This window comes from Dermacentor silvarum, chromosome 4, assembly GCF_013339745.2.
Source record: "Dermacentor silvarum isolate Dsil-2018 chromosome 4, BIME_Dsil_1.4, whole genome shotgun sequence".
Taxonomy (NCBI): Eukaryota; Metazoa; Arthropoda; class Arachnida; order Ixodida; family Ixodidae; genus Dermacentor; species Dermacentor silvarum.
In genome coordinates this window covers 66,336,251-66,358,396 of record NC_051157.2, presented here as the reverse complement: position 1 = coordinate 66,358,396, position 22,146 = coordinate 66,336,251, and the positions used below count along the sequence as shown (strand labels likewise).

The window sequence follows — 22,146 nt, the reverse complement described above, 5'->3', positions numbered from 1 at the left end:
AAGTTACATACATTACACCACGACTGCCGCAAATGATTCCAGTAACAAAAATCCTTGGTAGCCTGAATGGCCACTAAAGCTGAAAGTGCACATTGTTACAGTATTTATTTTTCCAGTTTTTATCCATTGATAGGGCAAGGAGATTTGTATACTGTAGGAACAGGGTTGAGGAGACATAGCTGCATTAAAATACCTCCTGCCGAAAAAAGATGAGGAAACAAATGCCCACGATTTGAAACCCAGATTTCCATAAGCCTAAGTGCAGCCGAAAATCAGCAGAGGCTGCATGCTAGCATCATGGCACTGTTTGGGCAGGTGAGCAGGAACACTTAGCCTGGCAAGATCAATTTCTTGCGCCGTCCAAGTGCTTTTCTTTTTTTTTTTTAATGTGTCAAATGCTGAATGGCCGGCAAATATGTAAAGGATAGGTATGGCACAGCTACATCATTACCTAAATTTTTACACAGGACAGATAGATAGGATAGAATTACCAGTTAATATGTTTCCGGAAAACATTATCTTTCAGTACCAACATTCAGTATACTGCCATACTGCGATCATATTATACGTTTTCTAGCCGCTAGATCCTATGTAAACAAGAAAAGGCGTGAGGCACGTGCAATCGAGAGCAGTAGGCGCACGTAACGACAGCTTCCCCGCAGTACTCGTCCACCCGTGTCATGTGAAAATGCCGCCACGCACTCACGCTCTTATTCCGGTACCAGCAAAATTTCGTGGGTCGTCGCACGTCGCAACGGAATGGAAGTCTGGCTCGCATGGGTTTTAAAAATAGCATGTTAACCAAAAGGCCAATTGCAACAAAATTTCACTTTGGCTAGATGGTTATAAATGGGTAGTGTACGAAGCAAACTTGTCAAAGCTGCAGGGCTGGTAATTACCTAATTTTCTTAGTATCAGCCCTTAAATAGCATCAAAGCAGACAACATGTCCACCTGGTAGTTCGCCGATATGATCTAATTCCCAGCACGTCAACTCCGAGATTTCTCAGTGCAGCACATGCAGCCGTGGTCAGCGCCCAGTCTTGGAGTCATGCCGAGAAGCCGCGCATTATAGGTTGTGCGTCGCATGCGGCGAGCAGTTATGGTGGCTTTGTTTTGTTTTTTTCAGTTTCAGTTTAAAAAACGTCTAGTTTTGCAAGCCTTTTGTGGTGCGTCCATTCCTAATTCAAATGCACAATTTTGCGTGGAGGCTGCTCTGTATCTAGTACATCTGGAGATTGGCTTTTTACCGGGCCCAAAATCTTGTTGCAGTTGCCATTTAAGCGGCTGCGGTGACAATGACCGCACTTTTCAATGCCAGAAATGTGGTGTTTTATGTTTTTGACCTCAAGTAAGGAAGCAGACCTGAAACAGTTTAGTGAGTCATGTTCGGAGCTTCAACTCAGTACTGACAATAGCGAGGATCTCTGGCGGCCTCACTCACGTGGATGTGGCTCAACAGAAATATTTAATCGCCTGCATCTCCATGATTTCCTTTCCTCGCAGTGCCAGGAATGGTGTGCCGCACAAAGCACAACAAAAGCACGCCTGACTTCTGTTCCAAAATATGTTCTATAGGTTCCTCATATAGACTTCTGTTTTTTACGCCTGTATGCAACTAAAGAGACACAAAAAAATTGGCAGTGACAGACAACAGAAAATAACTAATGAACTGATCATATAGCAATAACGAAAGCTGTTCACAATGAATCAGCCATAAAATAATTTGTCAAACTTTAATGGTTCTCCAGAAAAAAATTTGGCATGAAAAGGGTTACTAAAGGATTCCCAAGAGCGTGCAATCACTCCAAAATGGACTACAATCTGCTTTACCTTAGAGACGAGCATGGCGCTAAGTGCATCGGGGTTGGACCACTGGGACTCCTCTTCAAGGTGCTTCTTGCGCAGGTGCCGCTTGAGAGAGTGGCGCAGCTTGAGGCTGAGGCCACAGTAGCAACATGTGTACACCTGGTTTGAGTGGAACATGCGGTGGTGGCTGCGCAGCTGGTGCTCCTAGAAAGCAAGCACAATAGCCATGAGATTCTTAAAAAATTTTTAAATACAACTCTGCCATCATGTTTGGAAGCATCGACAACTTCGCAAGAAAGTTGTTGAATTTAGTGAGTTTTTAGTTATCTGAACACCAATGTTGCCTTTTTAGAGTCTTAGTGACTTTAGGAGAGTTTGCTGTTGGGCTAGTTGGTACATGATGCTAAACTTCTTAAGCAACTTTTTAGTGATGTAAATAGCCAGCATGTTGCCCTGGTAAAAATCATCAAAGCAATGGGCACTGATCATAGCAGAAATTCCTACTGCACAAAAGTTCCATGCGGTTCTTGCAGAACTTGATAAATAAACACAGAAATATGCCATGTAGAATTTTCAGGCATATTCGAACATCGGGCACGTTCAGCCACATTCTTGTATTGTGTGATAACTTGTGCAAATGTATGCGCAGAACCCACGTGTCAATTATAGAAGCGGCTTGCGCACTAAGCTCTGGCACAAGCTGTTATTTTGTGACTAAATGCTAGTTTTCCTTTTTAAATTATGAGTCTGGAGAATGCTTTGGAAGAGTGGGTAGCAGCGAAGCCATACCCGCTACAGGACTAAACATGGACGACATGACTTGCTTTATAAAATCACAAGCTTGTACTTACTGCCAGAGCTCTGAATAGGTTCGAGTGTATAGATTTTTAGACTATAGCTCAAGAGCTTTAGTGTAGTTTGCATGATGTTTCAAGTTCGTTATCATATGATTGCTTTTGATTTGAAACATGATGTCTGGATAAGAGCTCCAGTAAAGAGAAAAAAATGTAGGAAGGAAAGACCACAAAGAACGAAATAAATTAATAAATATAGTTCAAAAAGAAGGAAGAAAATACAAGACAAGAAGAAAATAAAGAAAAAGAGACAAAAGCCAGTGATGATGACATGCAATAAAGTTCTCTTGTCTTGGAGATGTTGCACATATACCACTCATTCTCACTCAACAATTGATCTCATACAGATTATACAAGACAAGCAAATGTACAGCCAATACCTTGACAAAGGCCCGCCCACAGACACCGCAGGTGAAGATCTTGCCTCGGGAGTGTTCCAGCATGTGGCGAGCCAGTGACTCTCGTGTAGTGAACACCTTCTGGCAGACAGTGCAGCGGTGCCGCCTCTCACTGAGGTGTGTGTCCTCGTGTTTCTGGAGGTTGCCCTTTTGGAAGAACTCCTGCTCCCCAAAAACAACACACACATTCATCAACGCCAATTCTAGAGTGTCTATGGTGAAGTTTGCAGAGAGTTGACTTGTTTTTACTCACAGTACTGAATATATTGAGCACTACAGAATAGTGAGAAAAAAATTAAAGAAGAAAGTGCTTGCAAGTGCTCCAGTAACTTGTCTGTGGGCTCTGGAACATCAGCTAGCCTTCGGCACAACCTGCCCCTCCTGCCCTCGCCCAGCTGCCCTGGCAGATTAACCACATCTCTTGTGAAGTGGTCCAGGACTGCACTCATCAAGTGCCACTACCTGCCAAAGTGGGGCTACACTCAAGCTGCCCAACAGACTACCATCTGTGGATCTGTGGTCCACACCATAGAGACCTGTTGGACTTCATCAAACATAACAAAATACACATGTACGTATAACATGCATGCTTCAAATGTTTTATGCCATAGGACAAACATTCAAATTGAAAAAGTGCATGTACAATCGAACCTCGATAATGATCACAGATATAATAAATTATCAGATGTAGCAAATTAACTCCAAAATTTATCACCAATATCGGCATGTAACGAGTATATGCTTATAAGAATATTGTTATAATGAAGGTATTTCTGTGCCATATGCAACTTCGTCATAATGAGTTTGAACAGATAGTGAGCCTCATTATTAATGATGTTGCAGAAATAAAAAATTATAAATGCATTTTTATTAGTTATTTTGCTATAAAATTCAATAGTTGTAGGTCTGCAATTACATAATGCAGCTCTTTAAATGTAAAAGTAAATGAATTACCATACAACTTTTTTGTTGAGAATGGAGCATGTAACCAAAGTGAACATGTTACTGAACATGTCCTAATTATAAGACAGCGTGCAAGGAATAATGTACTTTACGTTGTTTACCAAGATCCTGCATGTGCTAGATCTGCTTTTCCCATGGAGGTTATTTTAAAACCAATCGTTATGCCTAAAAAAAGTATTCATGAAAGTTAATAAATGCAATTATTGGCCCGAGCTGCCATTGCAGAATGCAAAATTTTTCTTTCGTGAAACTTCCTTCACCTTGCAGGTATACCACACAGTTCAATATAAAACCAAAAATTTGAAAACCAAAACAGCAATAAAAGAGACTAGTAGTTGGTGCCTGTTCATACTTTCTTCTTGCAAACCAAAAAGATGAAAGGACAGGCACAGAAAACCTGGACAACTGAATGATGGAGCACAAACTTACGTGACCTACGGGACGTGACACTAATAAACCAGTTGTAAGTACATGCGCACCATCTGTTTTTCAGTGTTTTCTGTACCTGTCCTTTAGTCTTTCGGTATGCGCAAGAAGAAAGTATGGGCAAATAAGTGTTGGGTCATCCAAAAATCTACATAATGACATCCGCCAAATTACCATTTCAGTCATATATATATGTTACAAGGTACTAAAGCACCGAATCATACTTGCCTTGCCGCAGACAGCACACTTGAATCTCTTGACACCACTGTGGATCATCATGTGCACATCCAGGGACTTCTTAGTCTTGAAGAGTTTTTGGCACGTTGGACATGGGTATGTAGGATCACCATGTACTGCGTGGTGCTCCAACAAGAGATCCTTGCGATGGAAGCGCTTGCCACAAACGTCGCACTGGAACCGCTTCTCTCCATGAAGGGTCCTGAATGGAGAGAACACTACCATTTCTGGGGCACTCATACAAAAGTGGATACAATATTTTAGCACGGTCATTAGCACTGTTTATATATATGCCACAATGCAATCCTCTCGCAATGATACTACATAAAATGAGGCATTGCTTATAACAATCGGCTTACATTAGCATCAACATTTACATCGGCTTTATTTAAAAACAAACTGCACTCAATTGTATGATCATCTGTATGATAGTGGAAACAGTGCAGCCCCAGAATTTCAAAACTTAATTTGCTGTGGAAAAATGCAGTGACATTCTGCCCATGGTAACGATGCTAATGTTGAATGAAGTTTCAAATGAATGCTCCAGTTAATCCTTCCATGTGGTGCACAATATGAAGCACTGCAAGACATCTACCTTCAGCGTTCATGCACTAATTCAATGCAATAGAGGAAGAGCAATCCCCAAGTGCCACTTTCAGCAGGGGCGAGCACAAGGAAATGCTAAAGTAACGATTTTATTTTTCACAGCCCTATTTTCTATTACACAGTTTCTTCAACAATGCAAGTACAGTTGAACCTCATTATAATAAACTTCAATACATAACAAAATTCTCAATATAACAATGCATTTAACTTTTTATAACTTGTCCATAAAACACCGTGCATTTTGAACCTCATTATAATGAAGTGTGTTTATATGCAATTTAAATACTACAGTTAAACCTCAAAATAACAAAGTCAATAAAATCGGCAATTTGCTTCATTATACCAAAATTTCCCTGCATTGAAATTTTACCTTTTATTCAAATAAATACAGTCGCCGATCAATTTTTCTTACAAGGAAAGGGCCACAAAATTTTCCAAATTATCAGGCAAATGAAAAACACAAATTTGAAAGAAACAAAACTTAATTTTGTTCAGTTTGAGAGGTGGTGGTGAAAGATCATGCCATGTTGACGATATCTTCACATCAGCGGTATGAATTAAGTGAATCCTGCCACGCTTTTGCATCCACTCCACCCCCACAGTTGATAGTGTCCTATCAACTGTGCTATTATGAAGAGCATCTGCAGCAGGGAGCAAATGCTTCGTTTACCTGTCGCTTTAATGGGTCTACAAAACTCAAGATCATGCAACCCCTTGTACTAAACGCGCAGGAAGACAGTGCACATGATGCCCCACCATCTCAGCACGCCCACTCTTTAAACACGCTGCAGATTACCTCTAAAACAGGGCGCACAGGCTGCGTATGCGCTCAGCTGCACTGACAGCAATGCGAAGCCACGACCGTGCTAGAAAAGGAGGCGTACGGCAACCTGTACCCGCCCTTCATCACGTTACCGCGAGCTCGCTCTCCTTCCGCCTTTCCCTTTGCTCGCGCAGGAAGACGGCGCTCATCAAGCCACCATCCTGCTCCGCTCACCCACACACGCTTTCACTGGCACGCAAAGCATACAGTGTGCGGAGCGCAATAGGATCTTATCGCATTTGAACTTTATACAGAATATGGTGCTGCTCTGCTTCGGTGGTGAGAAGACCACATCTGCTGGATTAGCTGATCAACTCGCACTTCATTTGCATACAGTAACCTAGTTTAGGTTGCAAAATGAAATCAAATTAGGTAATGTGATTTAACGCTCCACATCAACACACATGCTAAGTCTACATTACGCAAAACACAGCCAGCGTTATCTTCCCGCCAGTGTAATTATCTCCACTGCCTGCTTACTCAATGCTACAAAAGGCAGCTGGGTACACAGCGTACATAGTCACGGAAGCACTGAAACTATGATTAAAAGCCTCACTTGTGAACGTTAAGGCTGCTCGTTGAAGAGAAGGTTGAGCCACAGATCTCGCACACCAGTGGGGTTAGGTTGGTGTCCCGCTTGCGTGATCCTGACTCAGTACTAGTGGCATCGAGTATGTTGACACATGGGTGCTTGGACAGTGTCTCCTGCTTGAAGAAGGCCTTGCCGCATGTCTCACACTGGGTTGCAGAACAACAAAAGAAACAAAACAAAAACAAAACCTTGTTCAAGTGTTACAAGATTCACTCACTGAAAATTTTTCAGCGTATATATTTTGCCGCTAGCGTGGCCGTACCCTAAGGGTACGGCCACGCTAGCGGCAAAAAACGCACCCAGTTCCAGATACCATACCTGACACGACTGTCAATCAACAGTTTATATACTAAAAGAAATAATTAAGACGAATTGTACAAACGCCACCATCCATTCATCATGTGCTGCCGATAACAATACCAGCAAAATGCCACAGAAAGCCAACATCGAAAGTTGCAGCAGCTGTCATCACATTATAAAGCATATGTAAATGAGTAAAACCAGAAACAATGTGACGCATCTAGCGTTAAGGTATGTCATCACCTTTGAAAATGCATTTTTTGAAGAAAAAAGTTCATTTTTCTGTTTTTCATATTTTGAAAATATCTTTACAATAAGTAAAGAGAATGCCGACCACATAAGAAAATGAAAGGAAGACGTTTCAGCTCCTCTGAAGGGAGCCTTGTTCAGAAAACCTGTGAACAAAATTTTTTTAACAAGGCTCCCATCAGAAGAGCCGAAATGTCTTTTTTTCATTTTCTTCTGTGGTCGGCATCCTATTTACTTATTGTCATGATCCTTCCCACCAGACAGGCTTCTGTCAAAACCTTGACTTCAAATATATATGTCTTTTTAAAATTATTCAGAAAAAAGGATTATGTTCCCACCTTCACCCATTCAAAACATACAGCAATTTTTCCAACCATTCTGTATGCATTCAAAACTGAAACCAAAAGCATTGCACGCCATAAAGTACACCATTTCACCCAAAATACAGCTAACCATAAATATTGTTTTATTGAATAGGGTTTAGAAGGTACAGTTGACTTCTGTTAATTTGACTCCGGTTAATTCGACTTTTCAGCTAATTCGTGCCCATGCATTTCCTGTTGTCTTTATGTGGTGATGATAAACAAAAAAACTGAGCCCCTCGGTTTACCTTCTTTCGTTCATTCATAGCGAGGGTCTAGAATGCCATCTAGATGCCGTTAGGTAGCTACCAGGATTGTGTCATGCTTTACCGCATGACACAATTGTATTGCAGCAAAGTTGGCTTTAAGAAACCCAGCCACCATTGTACAACACATATTAGACCCTAGCACATTTTTCTTCCTAAAAATCAGGTGTGCGTTTGAGCTCTACTTTGTTTAGGAGCTTTTATGTCATTTCTATGTTATTTTTCTACTTTTGACACACAGAAAGTGGGCAAATACTGCCAAATTAATTGAAGTGTGTGCCAAACGAAGTGTGTTTATACAGGATTTCAATATAACAAAATTTCACTGCCGCCACTAAGACATACCGAGGCAATAAATGGAAACTTCCTCGAACGCAGATGGCCGAATGGTTGAATTACATGTGGCTGCTTGTGAACGCACATCTCAAATCGCATAGCAGAGAGCGACCACTGAAGTGGAGCAGCGCCATGTTCCATATAAAGTCCACGTGCGATAAGATGCTATTGCACCCTGCATGCTGTCTGCCTTAGGTGCGAGTGAAAGCGGGCGAAGGTGAGCCAAGAAAGATCAGCACAGTCTTCCTGCGAGAGCAAACGGAAAGGGGGGAGAGCTCACTGTAGGATGGGGAAGGGAGGGAGGGAGAGAGTACGAGGGGAGGATACAGGTTGGCACGTCTTCTTTTATAGTCCAGTGATGGCTGCGCATGGCTGTCAGTGTGGCTGAGTGCATACGCAGCCTGTGCACCTTGTTTTAGAGGTAACCTGCCTCATGTGCAAAAACTGGGAGAGCTGAGATGGCATGGCATGGCATCATGCACTGTCTTTCCATGCGTTTAGTGCTTGCAGTTATGTAATCTCGAGTTTCGGAGACACATTGAAGCAAGAGGCAGACAAGGCATTCGATCCCCACTGCTGGCGCTTGTCATGATAGTATCTTCCAACTGCAGGCGACACTATCAGCCATGGGGCAGGAGTGAAAAGTGAACGTAAAAGCAAGGCTGGCATTGCTTTGCACCGCCGATGTGAAGATATCGTCAACAAGGCATGAAACCGTATTATTCGTTGCTGGCTCTGAAACTCAACCAAAGAATTTTTTTTTTCTAATTCAAATTTGCTTTTTCCGATTGCCCAATAATTTGGAAAATTTTGCAGCCCCTTCCAAGTAAGAAAAATAGATCGGCGACTGTACTTATTTTCATAAAAGGCTGAATTTCAATTTAACAAAATTTCAATATAACAAAGCAAACTGACAATTTTACCGACTTCGTTATACAGTTAAACCTCGATATAATGAAGCTGGTAAAATTGACGAGTGCATGCTGTAAAATTGACAAGTGCATGCTGACCCCCCCTCCCCTCAAGCGCTTGATCGCGTTACCATGAGCTCACTCCCCTTTCCCCCTTCTTGCATGGGAAGACTGCACTCATCAAGCCACCATCCTTCTCGGCTCACCCTCGCAAGCTTTCACTCGCACCCAAAGTATACAGCGCGCAGGGTGCGATAGGATCTTATTGCACTTGGACTTCATATGGAAAATGACGCTGCTCCGGTTCAGGGGTCAATCTTGGTCGCGCAGCGTGCGATTTGAGAGGTGTGTTTGCAAGCAGCCACTTGTAATTCAACTATTTGACCATCTGCATGTGCAGAAATTTCCATTTATTGTCTCAGTATTCCTTCGCAGTGCTAGTGAAATTTCTTTATATTGAAGTCGTGTATAAACACACTTCGTTAGACTGCGAATTTTTTTATATTGAAATTAATTATAACGAGGTTTAACTGTATTTCGCGTTGCCTCGCCACAACTAAGAGTTTCTGTGTTTATGCTCAGAATGTTTTGCACACAAAAATAGAGACAAGATTGAGACCTTGAACTGTGGCTCTCCGTGCGTAGCAGCCTGATGCAGGTCACGGGCAGCAACAGATTCAAAGACTTCGCCGCAAGCCTCGCACTCCACTGGCTTCCCTTGGCACACATGTGCTGCAAGTAGTGTGGGGTTGCGGAAGCGACCCCCACACACTTCGCACTGGTGTACATGCGTGTGCTCATACTGGTGTCGTCGAAACTCAGCTGCATTGGTGAACACCTGCACAGAGGGACAAGCCACACAACCGCAGAGCTATGGTCTCAACTCTAGCGTGATAAACGTGCATGAATCTTCAGGCAGCACGGAGAATGAAAAATCAAAATGCTATAATTCAACTGAATTCCTGTATAAATTAGTAGAAACTAGGAGGCGAAGTTTCATATGCACTGCCATGCATGCAGTTGCAAGTGAGCATTTGGCCATTCCCAAGTTTTGCACTACTGTGTATAAATGTAGCTGGAGAGGAATACTATGCTCTGTTTACTTATTGTGGTGCCTGCGCTACCACGGGGGCAAATGAAACACAAACAGGAATGCACTAAGATCGACGACGTGTTGTCAACTTGTCATGAATAGACTATCCATGTAACTGCTGCTAATTGGCGCCACTGCAGTCTCCTCACAGTACAAAGCATAATACCCTTTTCAAATGATAACTGAAAAAAAAAAAAAAAACATAGCATCAGTCACCAAGGATAGTGTAGGCTCACATCATAAGAAGTGGTGAAAACAGAAATGAGAGATGCTGACTTTAATGGCAAGCTGGAGACGTTTGCCTAGCTGATGGCCTGGCATGCTAAAAAGTAGAAATGAAAGAACACACTCTAGTTAGCCCTAACCTGTTCAGATATTATTTTTCCATAACAGTAAGCACATGCAGCAGTATGCACGCACACACACGCGTGCGCGTGCGTGCATGTGTGTGTGCACGTAAGTGTGTTTATGCGTGTGCAGTCATTCTAGAAAGTATGCTGACCACTTGCATGTTGCTTGCATGCTGTGAAGTGGCGCCAGCATCGGAACGCTTGGTCCATCTCACGTTGGAGTTGTGTAACTGTGACACCAGCTCCCACCATTGCAGGTGGGCCGTGCAAGTGAGCTGAATGCCAGGAAACGAGAGTTGTGCAGGGAAGATGAACGTCGGAGCATGCTTGACTCTCTCATGTCTATGAATGCATGAGCACCACATGTAGCTGTCCGTGCATGTCAAAGTGCATTCTTCGTCAGTAGCCTACAAGCCCCACTGTGGTTGTTATCTGCGTTTTGAAGATGCTCGAAGCAGTGGAGAGCCTCATACCACGTTCACAGCATTACACATCTCCAGATGATGAGGGGCAGTCTTCAATAGCTTTTAAGTGCTGAGGGTGCCATAGAAGCCTCATCATACAACTCTACAAGAGCTTTGGTCATGCATGCAGAGAGGTAGAGGAACGTCAGGGGACATGAGAGAGTCATGCTTCCTCTTACATTCATCTTCTCTGCATGAATCTCATTTCCTGGCATTCAGCTCACTCGTACGACACACCTACAGTGGCGGGAGCCGGTGTCACAGTTACACAGCTACGACGCAAGATGGACCAAGCGTTCCAATGCTGGCACCACTTGACAGCATGCAATCAACCCATAAGTGGCCAGCATACCTAGACTGCACATGTATTTGTACTGATGATATACTTAGTTATAATAATTAAAGCGCACATGGTACCTTTTGGCAGTGTGAGCAGGCTGCCTGCCCATGCAGCTGTATTTCTTGTACTTGAGTGCAGAGGCGCATGTGGTTGGCGAGCGAGTCAAGCGAGCGCAACCACTTGCCACACACGGGGCACGTGTGCTGTCCCGTGTGCACAGGCAGGTGCTTCAGCAGGTAGCCATGCCGTGTGAATGCCTTGCCACACACACCACAGCTGAACCTCTCCACTTTAGGCCGCTGTGGACACGCGTGGTTTGCCAGGATCTCCTGCACACAACAGATGTCACAGTTTAACAATGTAAGCTCGTGAGTTGCACTTTTGTAGAGACTAACAAAGCACACAAAAAACAGAAGAGGTAAGTGCACTAGAAAAAACTGAGAAATCTTCCACACAGTGAGAAAAAGATGCACGCATGAGCGCCTTGTCAATAGCCTTGATAAATCAAGAATTTGAGGTAATGCACACTGTACTACTGAAAAGATTAGGCTTTCAAGTGGACCAGGCTGGGCATGGGCATGTGCACTGCATAATGCTCAATTTCATGTTTTCTCACCATGAAGTGAATCGGTAGTTTGCACTTGTAATGTACCGTTCCCACTGCTTGTTGCGGTAGTCTTTACCTAAGTACAAGTCACCAAAAGGGTACCGTAGTCCTAGTTAGCAAAGTGCTAACACAACATACTTTTTTCCTTAACAAAATTGCAGTGAGGTCATGCAGGCATCAATGCCAAGGTCTTCCTTAAAATGGTAATCTCAGCTCTGTGAACCTTTTTGCAAAGATTACCCGGCCATTCATGTATCATGTTACCCATGAGAATGACACAAGGATGTGTGATTCAGCTTTTCACCTCCCAAATGTTGTAGCCATGGAAAAAAAAAATTCACCGACGATTACGATACTCCCTAATGCGAAATTTGAGCGCAGCTCTATAGTACGTGGTTTCATTTCGCGATATATTGGCAGGCGCAAACAATCCGTCTCTTACGGCACATTGCAAACGGAGCACAGTGTGGTGCGACTGCCTCGCTAATCAGGAAATTGCGAGAGGCAGCACAGGGGTGACACGGGGGTGACGCTTGGGCGCAATTCACAGACCTCCGCTCATGCAGCACTTTGTTTCCATACAGATGACGCGCACATTAATCATGATAGCTATATTATTATTATTTGATTTGAAAGCTAGTGCCGTACTACACATAATAATGCTCTTTATAAGAAAATTAGACAATTACTAGCCCTACAGTTTCGCCAAGGTTGTGATATTTTCACTGCAGTTGGTATTTAAGGCAAGACGAGGAAAAAGTACACATGTGCAAAACTATGTATTGTTGTCACTGCCTCACACTTTGGGAAAAACTGCAATTCTTGTTCTTTTGTGCTGTTCCTCCTCCAGTCATCACAACTTCACTGTCACCACAGTGGCAATGTTCTGCAACGGGGTTTTTAGCTACACACCAGGTTGCCACCAGTGTTAAGGTGACAAATACCATTAACTGGCTAACCCCGACAAATGTAATCACATTTATTCTACTGTATTCACATGAGATGACTGGCTTAGAAGAGCACAACCTCCTCCGTGATCACACTGCTCCACACGCACCCTGGTAGTGTAGCTCTTGCCGCAGTCAGGGCACATGTGCTGCCCTGTGTGCTTTGCCATGTGCCGGCGCAGCAGTCGGTCTGTGCCAAAAGTCTTGCCACACACGGTGCATGGCAACTCTGACCGGTCCATCGATCGCCCAGAACAGGCATGGTTCTGCAGGTTCTCTTTGCGTGCAAACACCTAGAACACAAGAAGGAAACACAATGTTTGACATTCAGTTGCTGTTTGCGTAGTCTTTTTAAGAAGCATAAATGTATGCTTTTCTGAATGTGTAGTGAAACATTAAATTTATTTTCACAGTGCATTATGTTCCTTCAGCAATAGCAAATACCACTTAAGATAAAGCTTTAGCTTGGGGCCCAACTCCAATTACCTTATTTAAATAGATGTAAAGTCCAGAGATGTTCTCTTTGAGCAACTATGTTAAACGGTCTGAATAAAATTTTTGCATTTAAAGAAGAAGGTCGAGTTCTAGGGACACTTGCGATTCTATTTTTTTCCTTTATTTATCCTCTTACAGAAATTACAAAAATTATAGATGCTGAAAATTAGTACAGATTTCCAGAGATTATAACCTCATAATTCCATGCCAGAAAGCAGAGTCTGGGGGAGGATGTGTGGCTTCTGTAGGCCTTTTTGCTTGTTTGTAAATTGAACAATAAGCATTGCAATTATTATCACTAAGAATAAACACACACACACACACATGACCTACTCTATTGCACCGGTGGCAGGTGAACTCGCCAGTGTGCTTGCGGATGTGGCGAAACAGGTACAGTGTCTGGTTGAAGCCCTTGCCGCATAGGTCACACGAGAAACGGCCTGGTCTCTTGGGCCGGTCGAGTCGCACCTGCTCCACACTTCTGTAGAACTTTTCGACCACATGGCCCCCTTCCTGCATGCAGTGCACATCGTGGTTATTTTCATTGACCTGTACGTGTTGTCTGTACATGAACTGTTTCACATAAACAGCTTCACATCAAGGCCCTCTTGTCTTCTTTAAAGGGATACGGACACAAAAGTTGGCGGGTGGTTTTTTGCGTCAGAACAAAAGTTGAACGGTTGAAAATGACGAATACAACAAGCTGCTTTGAAAGAACGAGAAACATCTTTTTTTTGCAATTTTCTATTCCACCTTGCCTCCAAGTGGCCGCCGGCAGAAGCTGAAATTTAACGTCATAACACCGACCCGCGGCCAAGGGCGGCCAAAGCTGTCACAGTGTTTCCAGGGGTGTCGGTCCCTTGCAGTGTTTGTTTAACCTCTTTCGGCGATCTTCACACGTGGTCCGTCTGAAACACTATCCCCGTCGACGCTCCACGCAGATGGTGCGTCTTACATGAGGCTTTCTGCGGTCAGTCACTCGGTATTGACGCGTTCATCGCGGCAGAAGGAAATGCCCAGACATTGCTGTTATAACAGCATCGTCGGTTGTGACACACCATTGCACATGCTTCCCAGAGACGAGAAGGTACGTAAACTTTGGATACTTGCTTATTAGTGAGCTTTAGCTTGTCCGGTAATCGGGTAAATGCAAGCGTTGGGGCGTTCAGGCGTAACCGTAAACGCGAGCAGCCTGTATGGTGCTGCCACCTGGTGGTGCAGAGCTCAAACAGACAAGAACAGCTAATATAGCAGTAACCAAGTGTATTCTACTTTGCTGCTGGTGTAAATCTTTGGCAGCAACACGATTACGCCACCTGCCGAAAATTTACACCAGGAAATGACCAATAATTCTTGCATAAGTGTCTGGTGCAGAGCGAAATCTTCGCGCTACAGTTCGCAAAAACCTGACCGGCACTTCCACAGCCGCCTGCTCTTCTTCGTCGCTTGACGCGGAAGGCTCATAGCCCGTAAGCGGCAATATTTCTTGCCAAGTTGGAATGGTCTTCAGATGTGTACTCATCGCTGGTAGACGCACCAGAACTCGAATCCATGCTCGCGATGGCGGTGTCGGCGCGCTTCAAACGACCACGGCCGGCCGGCTGGCTATCTGATGAGGGTGTCGTGACGTCACGCTTTCCAACTCCCGCAGGTCGGGCGGCGAGGTGCATGCTCACAGAAACGCCAAAAATAAAGCCATCGACTCAAAAATGAGCTAAGTGGCTACTTATTTTCGGTGCAATCACACACTGAGGATTCATTTTCAGCATTTTCGTAAAATTTTCAGATTTTGTGTCCGTATCCCTTTAAGTGCTAGTAAATTCCACCTGTTAAAAATTCAGTTTCAATACATTTCTTGCATTTTCATCATCATTAGAACCAAACAGCAACAACGAACACCTTAAAATTTTAAATTTTTCCACGAATTTCTGCATCCATGTACATGAATTCTAAACCAAAACTCATAAATATCAGGTACAGGGTCACAGCTGACTATTTAACATGCACTATGTCTGAAATGCGCAGCAATTTGAGAAACTTGCCTGTTTCAAGTCATTGCTGTCAGAAACAACAAAGAACAGAACTGAACACATGGCAATATCCTGGTGCCTCTAACAACCACCCAGACATTTATTTTCTGGCACTTTTATAAAACACTTGATGCATATTTGAGGATTTTTTTCACCACAGGTCTAATCAGAAATACCGTATGGCATACATCTTATGCATACACCTAAACATCATTGTTTCTGTTAGTGCTTGTGATCTCAAAGCATTATCTAGGCATGTACAGTCAGCATCAAAACTTTATGGACTGTGGGATATGAGAAAAATCTGAATATATCTGCAGCCTGGGCATGCAGCCAAGTATTCAAATTTCCAGCCTGTACAAGAGCATGCGAACAACATAGTGTTGTACAGTTTTACTGGCTATGGTCAAACACTGCTTGGAAATTCAACGTCTTCTTTAATCCCACAGTCGGTAAACTTTTGACATCCACTGTACAATTGCAGACACAATGGCCAACGGGGTTATTCTGTCAACTTGTAGATCTTTATCTCTTTGCTCTTATCCTTTCGCTACTGGTGACAGCTAGTTACGCCTAGCACCCACTGTGCGGATTTCTCATGCCACCAGTTGCACTGCATCTGGAAACAGTCCACCAACTCCGTTGGGGTGCCTTCCAGTTTAAAAGCAGGAAAAAAGAAAGGCTGTACGACAGCAGTGAAAAAGCTGCACGTGTAGCCTCAGCAGCTCCCACCATCCATTACATAAATAAATATAACACAAGAGACCTAGGCATAAAAATAAGAACGACTAAGAATGAATGAAATGCCAGCACATCAGACAACAGAGCAATTAAGTGGCACATTAAATGATACAAATATTAAAGTGCATAATTTTTATATTTACTATGTTACGTTGCAGGATGCCATTATAACTTCGATGTCATGCTGGCAGGCAAAGCAGCAGGCAATATTTTCCATGCAATCAGCTTCTGCAAGCTTTAAACAAAAAGTGAACAACAAACAATGCTAATTTCGCCTATTCACTCGAATCACTTGTTTTTTTACCCTAAGTCATTGAGACAGCACAGAGGCATGACTTGATTGGGTGACAAACAGCTCACTTACTTCTTGGACCTCTGTGCTGTCAGTTGCATATGCATCAACAGGCTCTGTGGCCATTGCCTCAGAGGCAGTGCCGAGGCTTTCAGCAACCACAGCTGACAACACCTGCATTAAAGACAGCAGCAATTAATAATGAAAAAGTATGTTTAACGATCAACACCTCATGATGTTTTTTGTATTAACCATTACACCAAGACAGAACAGTGGCACCCCAAATGGTCTGTCAAAATTTTGGCAATGCAGGTTTTGCTGACATGAGGGATCATCTCACAGAGCTCCTGAACAGTCACCCTTCGATCTTTCAGCATTGTTTCTTCCACTTTCGCAATCATTTCATCCAAAACCGATGGCCGTCCAGAACTCTGTTCATCATGGACGTCTGTACGTCCGTCTTTGAATTCTCTGCACCATTTGCGCACGTGTCGTACGCTCATACACTTTGCTCCGTAGACTTAACATAGTTGGGAATGAATGTCCACCGGTGCAGAGTTTTTTGCACACAAAAAAGCTAGTCACAAATCGTAATTCGCACCTGGCAGGAGAAGCGAGTGGGAGATCCATCTCTAACGGCTGCCAAGCCAAGACTGAGCGACGCAGACAGCTCGCCGGGGCGGGGACTGGGAGAGGGGGAACCAAGCTACACACCAGTGTTGCCGGATCCCGCGTAACAGCGTTCTTCGCAACTGCAGCTCCTTGGGAACCTTATTTTACGGACAACCCTCGTACTTCTAATTTTTACAAACATTTTAGTTGCCCTTCGTCACCTAGGTTTACCGGCTCTAAAACCTACGTAACTAGTATACAGTGGTTGATGAAAAGATGTTATATAAGCATCCCCTTTGAGGCAGGGTGGTGGCAAGTGCCAACAAACTCTTTCTTTTTACCTTTCTGCTATGTCTTGCCTTAATGTCCGTGGTTCTTAGAAACAAGTCACAAAGTCATAGAGTAATGTGTCATGAAACACCTTCACACACACTGAGAAAAATTAGTATAAAATGTTTTCCCTCCCTTTGTGCCACCAATCTTTCGGTGACTCTTACAAGACTTAACCGTGCCTCCATTCACTTGGTCAAAAGCTTGAGTGGCACAGTTTAAGCTTTATGTGAAATCAGCACATTCTGAAGAATATTTTGAACTAAGACAATGATACAGTCAGAAGTATATATTGTGGAAAAGGCAGCATGCAGGCTGACTAGAATAAATGTGGCTTTTGGAAATTGCATGATGAGGGGGGAGGGGGGGCATGGGGAAGGTAAGCTCTCAATGGGCCACGAAAATCCGGTGGACATCCGAATTATACTCGGACGTCCACGTCCAGAGCCGGTTATCCCCAAGATTACCCCAGGACATTATGTTCCGGTTATTTTGAACGTCCGTTTTATTTTTAATCACGAACGTCCTAAGGACATCCGCACTGGATTTTATGCGAACGTCATGCTTCAGACGACAGAGGGACATCCATGGGATATCATCTAGTTGATTATTTCGCAACAGTTTCTGCACTGCAGATGGTGCAAGCGACATCTGCGACGGACATCGCATAAAGTCTCGATCGTGAATTCACAGAATTTTTGCTAAACTGTGTTAAACTATACCAGCTTGATGTGAGTTTTCACTTGTAAGTGAAATAATTGTAAGCAAAGTAAAGCTAACCCACCTGAAATCATTTTACAGATTTTTCACTGATATTGTGTTATCAAAGTTTATGTTCATGTTACAAAACATGTACCAGTTTGATGTAAGTTCCCAGATCCAGAATGAAAAAGCTGTGACATGAGTTTACCGTGATAGCTAAGTTAGCTGAAGTTACTGTATAGACCACTTATAATGTAACCGCTTATAGTGCAGGACCGGATATAATACGGTCTTTTCAGACTCCCATTAATTTTCAGGCTCCCGTTAATTTTCAGACTCCTGAGCGAGATGTGTTCATGTTTGCTTGCGCGCGTGACACCGTGCTTGTTAATTTATTTAGTAAGCGATTACGGAGCCTAGAGCACGGTGAGAGTGACGGCAGAAATGCGCCTGGAGTGTCCATTATCACAATAAAATAGTTGTTTTGGTTATAGTGCGGTACCGCTTATAGTGTGGATATTTGCGACTCCGGCGACTTACGTTATAAGCGGTCTACACTGTATTTTTGAGGTAGCTGTGATCGTCATTGTGTATGTAATTTCGTGTGAAGAAAGTGTTTGTTCATATTAGAAAAAGTGCTTTGCAATTTTTTGAATAAAATAATATAGATCACTGCCACATATACTGTGACACTTCCTTTTGAGTCTGTGATATCTTAGTTGCAGCATATGTACATTGTAAGAGAATCCAGGCAACTGAATGCTGCAACAGTATTAATCCTGGTAGGTACCAAGGGGTCCAATATGGTGTGGTGCAAAGTATATATATACATCTCTGCTAATTTCCAATGGGCATTGAAAATCCCTCGCACGTCCGGATAAGATCCCGACGTCCAAGTCCAAGAGTAGTTGTCCCGGGGACATCCAGTGGATATCATTATCGGACCAATTTTAACATTTCTTCTCCTCCTGAGGACGTCCTTAGGTCATTCGTGCTGGACATTTTGTCAACGGACCGAGCCGGACTTTGTTCGGATTTTTAGTCACAAAGGTGCCCCTGAGCATTTCTGTGTTTGGAAATGCCAATGCAGAACCGGCGCCGAGTTCATTCAAGCTATGTGAACCACATCTAGCTTAGTTTAATAAACATCGACGTTTCTCAGCGAAATATCAATCAGTCGTCAAATGTTAACATGCAGCATAAACTAAAACAAATTCGAATTCTACCCGCCATTTTTTTCCTTATTGTTTATGGACAGGTTCTGATGCACGGCGTGATCGTAAGCTTCTCAAGCTTTTGTGACCATCTCATTATTTTTGCTTGCAGAGCCACAGAAACTTTTCCGTGCTTACAGTGCTCAGTGATTAGAGAATATAAGGAGATACTCGTATATCCTCTGATCTCATTTCACTTGCAGCACTTGGGGGCTGTAAATTTTTGGCTAGTGTTGCAAAAGCTGATTAAATGAATAAATATATGTGTGAAAGTGTTTGTCTGTCCTTTCTTGAGTAAACATAGCTTGCTTTTGGAATCTGTGTTTCATGGGTGTGCAAGTTGTATTTTCATTAGTACAAATCAATACTGCATCATCTTTGCAGCACAGATTCTACAGAGGTCTAATGTTTACACCAACTGTGCAATTCAGGCGATTATAAATAAAAATGAACATCCGGCAGGCATCCCTTAATGGTCCATGGTTTGCCGTATGGATGTTTGACGGACATTAAGCAATAAACCATAAACTATACCCTAGGAATAATTCCAATAGAAATCTCTGTTGGTCTTATACGAAATATATAGGTCCAATAAGAAAACCTACAGGTCCCTTAGCAGAATGTACAGGCCCCATAGCAAAGTGTACAGGTCCCATAAGGATTTTTGCCGGTCCTGTATCATGGTAATACAGTGTTCTATAAGACAAATAATATGTTTTTTATAAGTCCCAATAGATGCAATAGAAGTAATGATCATGATATAAACTTGTATTGGTAGCATTGCTTGGCAAGAAGTTGACCAAGCAAACGTGCCAAACATCGAGAATGAAGACAGAAAAGGCGTCGCTTTAATAAAGCATTTATGCATTCCAAGCTGTTTATTTCTTCTACTGAGGATATTTAGGTACCGTTTGTTGTTTCACTGTGTAATTTCGTAGAGATCATTGCTGGCCGCCAGCACACCTGTAGGTGTAGAACAGTTGAGGCTATATATAGGCCACAATTCGGATTCGTTGTATAAGTGCTGTCCTGTGTGTGCTGATCGTGGTTGCTGCTGTTGCCTTGCCAAAACGCTCTAAGTTTTGGAGGGTTCACGTAGAAAGATTCGCTTTAGAATAAACAATTAATGCACCTTTGTAGAAGAAACCACTTTGGTACACAGTGCTACTGTCGACACCAATACAGGCTATCAGCTTTATTAGTAAGTCAGGTCTATCGTTTCATAATCCAATAAGATGAAACCAATAAAATATTTCTATTCTATTTTTTTCCTAGAGTACTTCCTGTGTCCATGGAACATCCGTATATCCGTTGCAGACATCCGCGGGACATCCTTAGGACTGCCAATTTTTATGCGCGTTGTAGTCCTGCGGATATCCACCGTACGTCCTTCGAAGATGAGCGGACAGTCCTACGGGTGACCAAACTATCCATGGGAAGCGGTAGTCCAGTGGACGTTCAGAGGAGTTCAAATGCCCATTGGGTAAAGCAATTGAACCAAAGCATATCCGATGAACATCCACAAGTTTCAATAATAGGTTCTTGTGGATGTCCAATGGATGTACTGAAAAGGCCCAAGTGTATGGTTTGGCATGTCCCTGTAACGTCCAAATGTACGGTTTTGGCAGCCATCGGACTTTCGACAGACTACCAATTTTCTTGCACATAAGCGTCCTGTGGACGTCCGTAGTAAATCCGGTGAATTTCTGTGGATCTCCGAAGGGCATCGATCCATATGTCAAAAACTGACTGACCAGTGGATGTCCACCGGTGTTTCATTGCTCATTGGGTAGCGACATCTTAAACGGCACCCCAGCGCTTCTGCCTGCCCTGCCTGCCCTGCTTGCCCTGCCTGCCCTGCTTGCCCTGCCTGCCCTGCTTGCCCTGCCCTGCCCTGCCCTGCCCTGCCCTGCCCTGCCCCGCCCCGCCCCGCCCTGTCCGCCTGCTCGCCCAACCGCCTGCCTGTTTGTTTGTCTGTTATTTTGAATAATAAATTATGCAACTACTTCAACCTCGTGCATTCCTACCAGGAATGATATGATTATGTCTTTCTCATAGTGCTAACCTTTGAAATTACCCTAAACTGAGGCACAAGTTGGCTGCCTCTTGTAATTCTGATTTCCAACATATTAACTTAAAATTAAGGCCAGATAAAGGAAAGAGAGTAGGGGAGAAGAAAGACAATGCTTCATTGACTGTCGTGCTTGCCATATTTACTCACACACTATCTATTCTAACACAAACCTAGTTTACATGGTCAGAAATTTCAAGAAAAAGAAACTGACTCCCTTAAAGGGGCCCTGAACCACCCCTCGGGCTTGGTGAAATAACATAGTCCGCGGGTAGCATACGCTGCTGTGAACATCTCAGCCAAGTTCTGCTGTCGTACACGATCCGTGGAGTTCGCAAGCAGAGCACAAAGTCACCTTTTTCTCTAACGCTCTCGTTTCAAAACCCCATGATCCTCGCTCTTTTCTGTGTGCTTTATTTCATAATAAAGCACACTCCAATACACGACTGCTATTGGTCGCTGCGGTCAGCTACACCGCGGCCGCCACGGGGTGCCGCCACGAGTCCACTGGCTAAGTGCACTGCGGCTATCTGAGGACATGTAGCCGCGTTTGGCTTACATTTAGCGCGGTGTAGGCACCAAATCGGAAAATTGAACTGCACGCCATGGTGACGTCTCGGATGTCACGGTGATGTCTCCGCCGTAGCCTTCGCAGTGCAAGGCATTGGAGGAGGAAGGGAAGCACAACGAAGGCCGTGTTTGATTGCCGATAACTCTGCTTGTGCTG

At 43.5% G+C, this 22,146-nt stretch overlaps 1 protein-coding gene across 1 annotated transcript in view; it reads right to left on the bottom strand.

Annotated features, from left to right (window-relative positions):
* Positions 1-22,146, bottom strand: part of LOC119450185 (uncharacterized) — a 58,213-nt gene that overhangs the window by 14,114 nt on the left and 21,953 nt on the right. The window contains exons 10-18 of the mRNA XM_037713564.2: positions 16,563-16,664; positions 13,761-13,940; positions 13,043-13,225; positions 11,456-11,707; positions 9,751-9,969; positions 6,672-6,853; positions 4,678-4,888; positions 3,043-3,222; positions 1,833-2,012 (exon numbers count right to left, since the gene is read on the bottom strand). Coding sequence (XP_037569492.1) covers positions 1,833-2,012; positions 3,043-3,222; positions 4,678-4,888; positions 6,672-6,853; positions 9,751-9,969; positions 11,456-11,707; positions 13,043-13,225; positions 13,761-13,940; positions 16,563-16,664 — 1,689 coding nt within the window. The remainder of the gene's footprint in view (positions 1-1,832; positions 2,013-3,042; positions 3,223-4,677; positions 4,889-6,671; positions 6,854-9,750; positions 9,970-11,455; positions 11,708-13,042; positions 13,226-13,760; positions 13,941-16,562; positions 16,665-22,146) is intronic.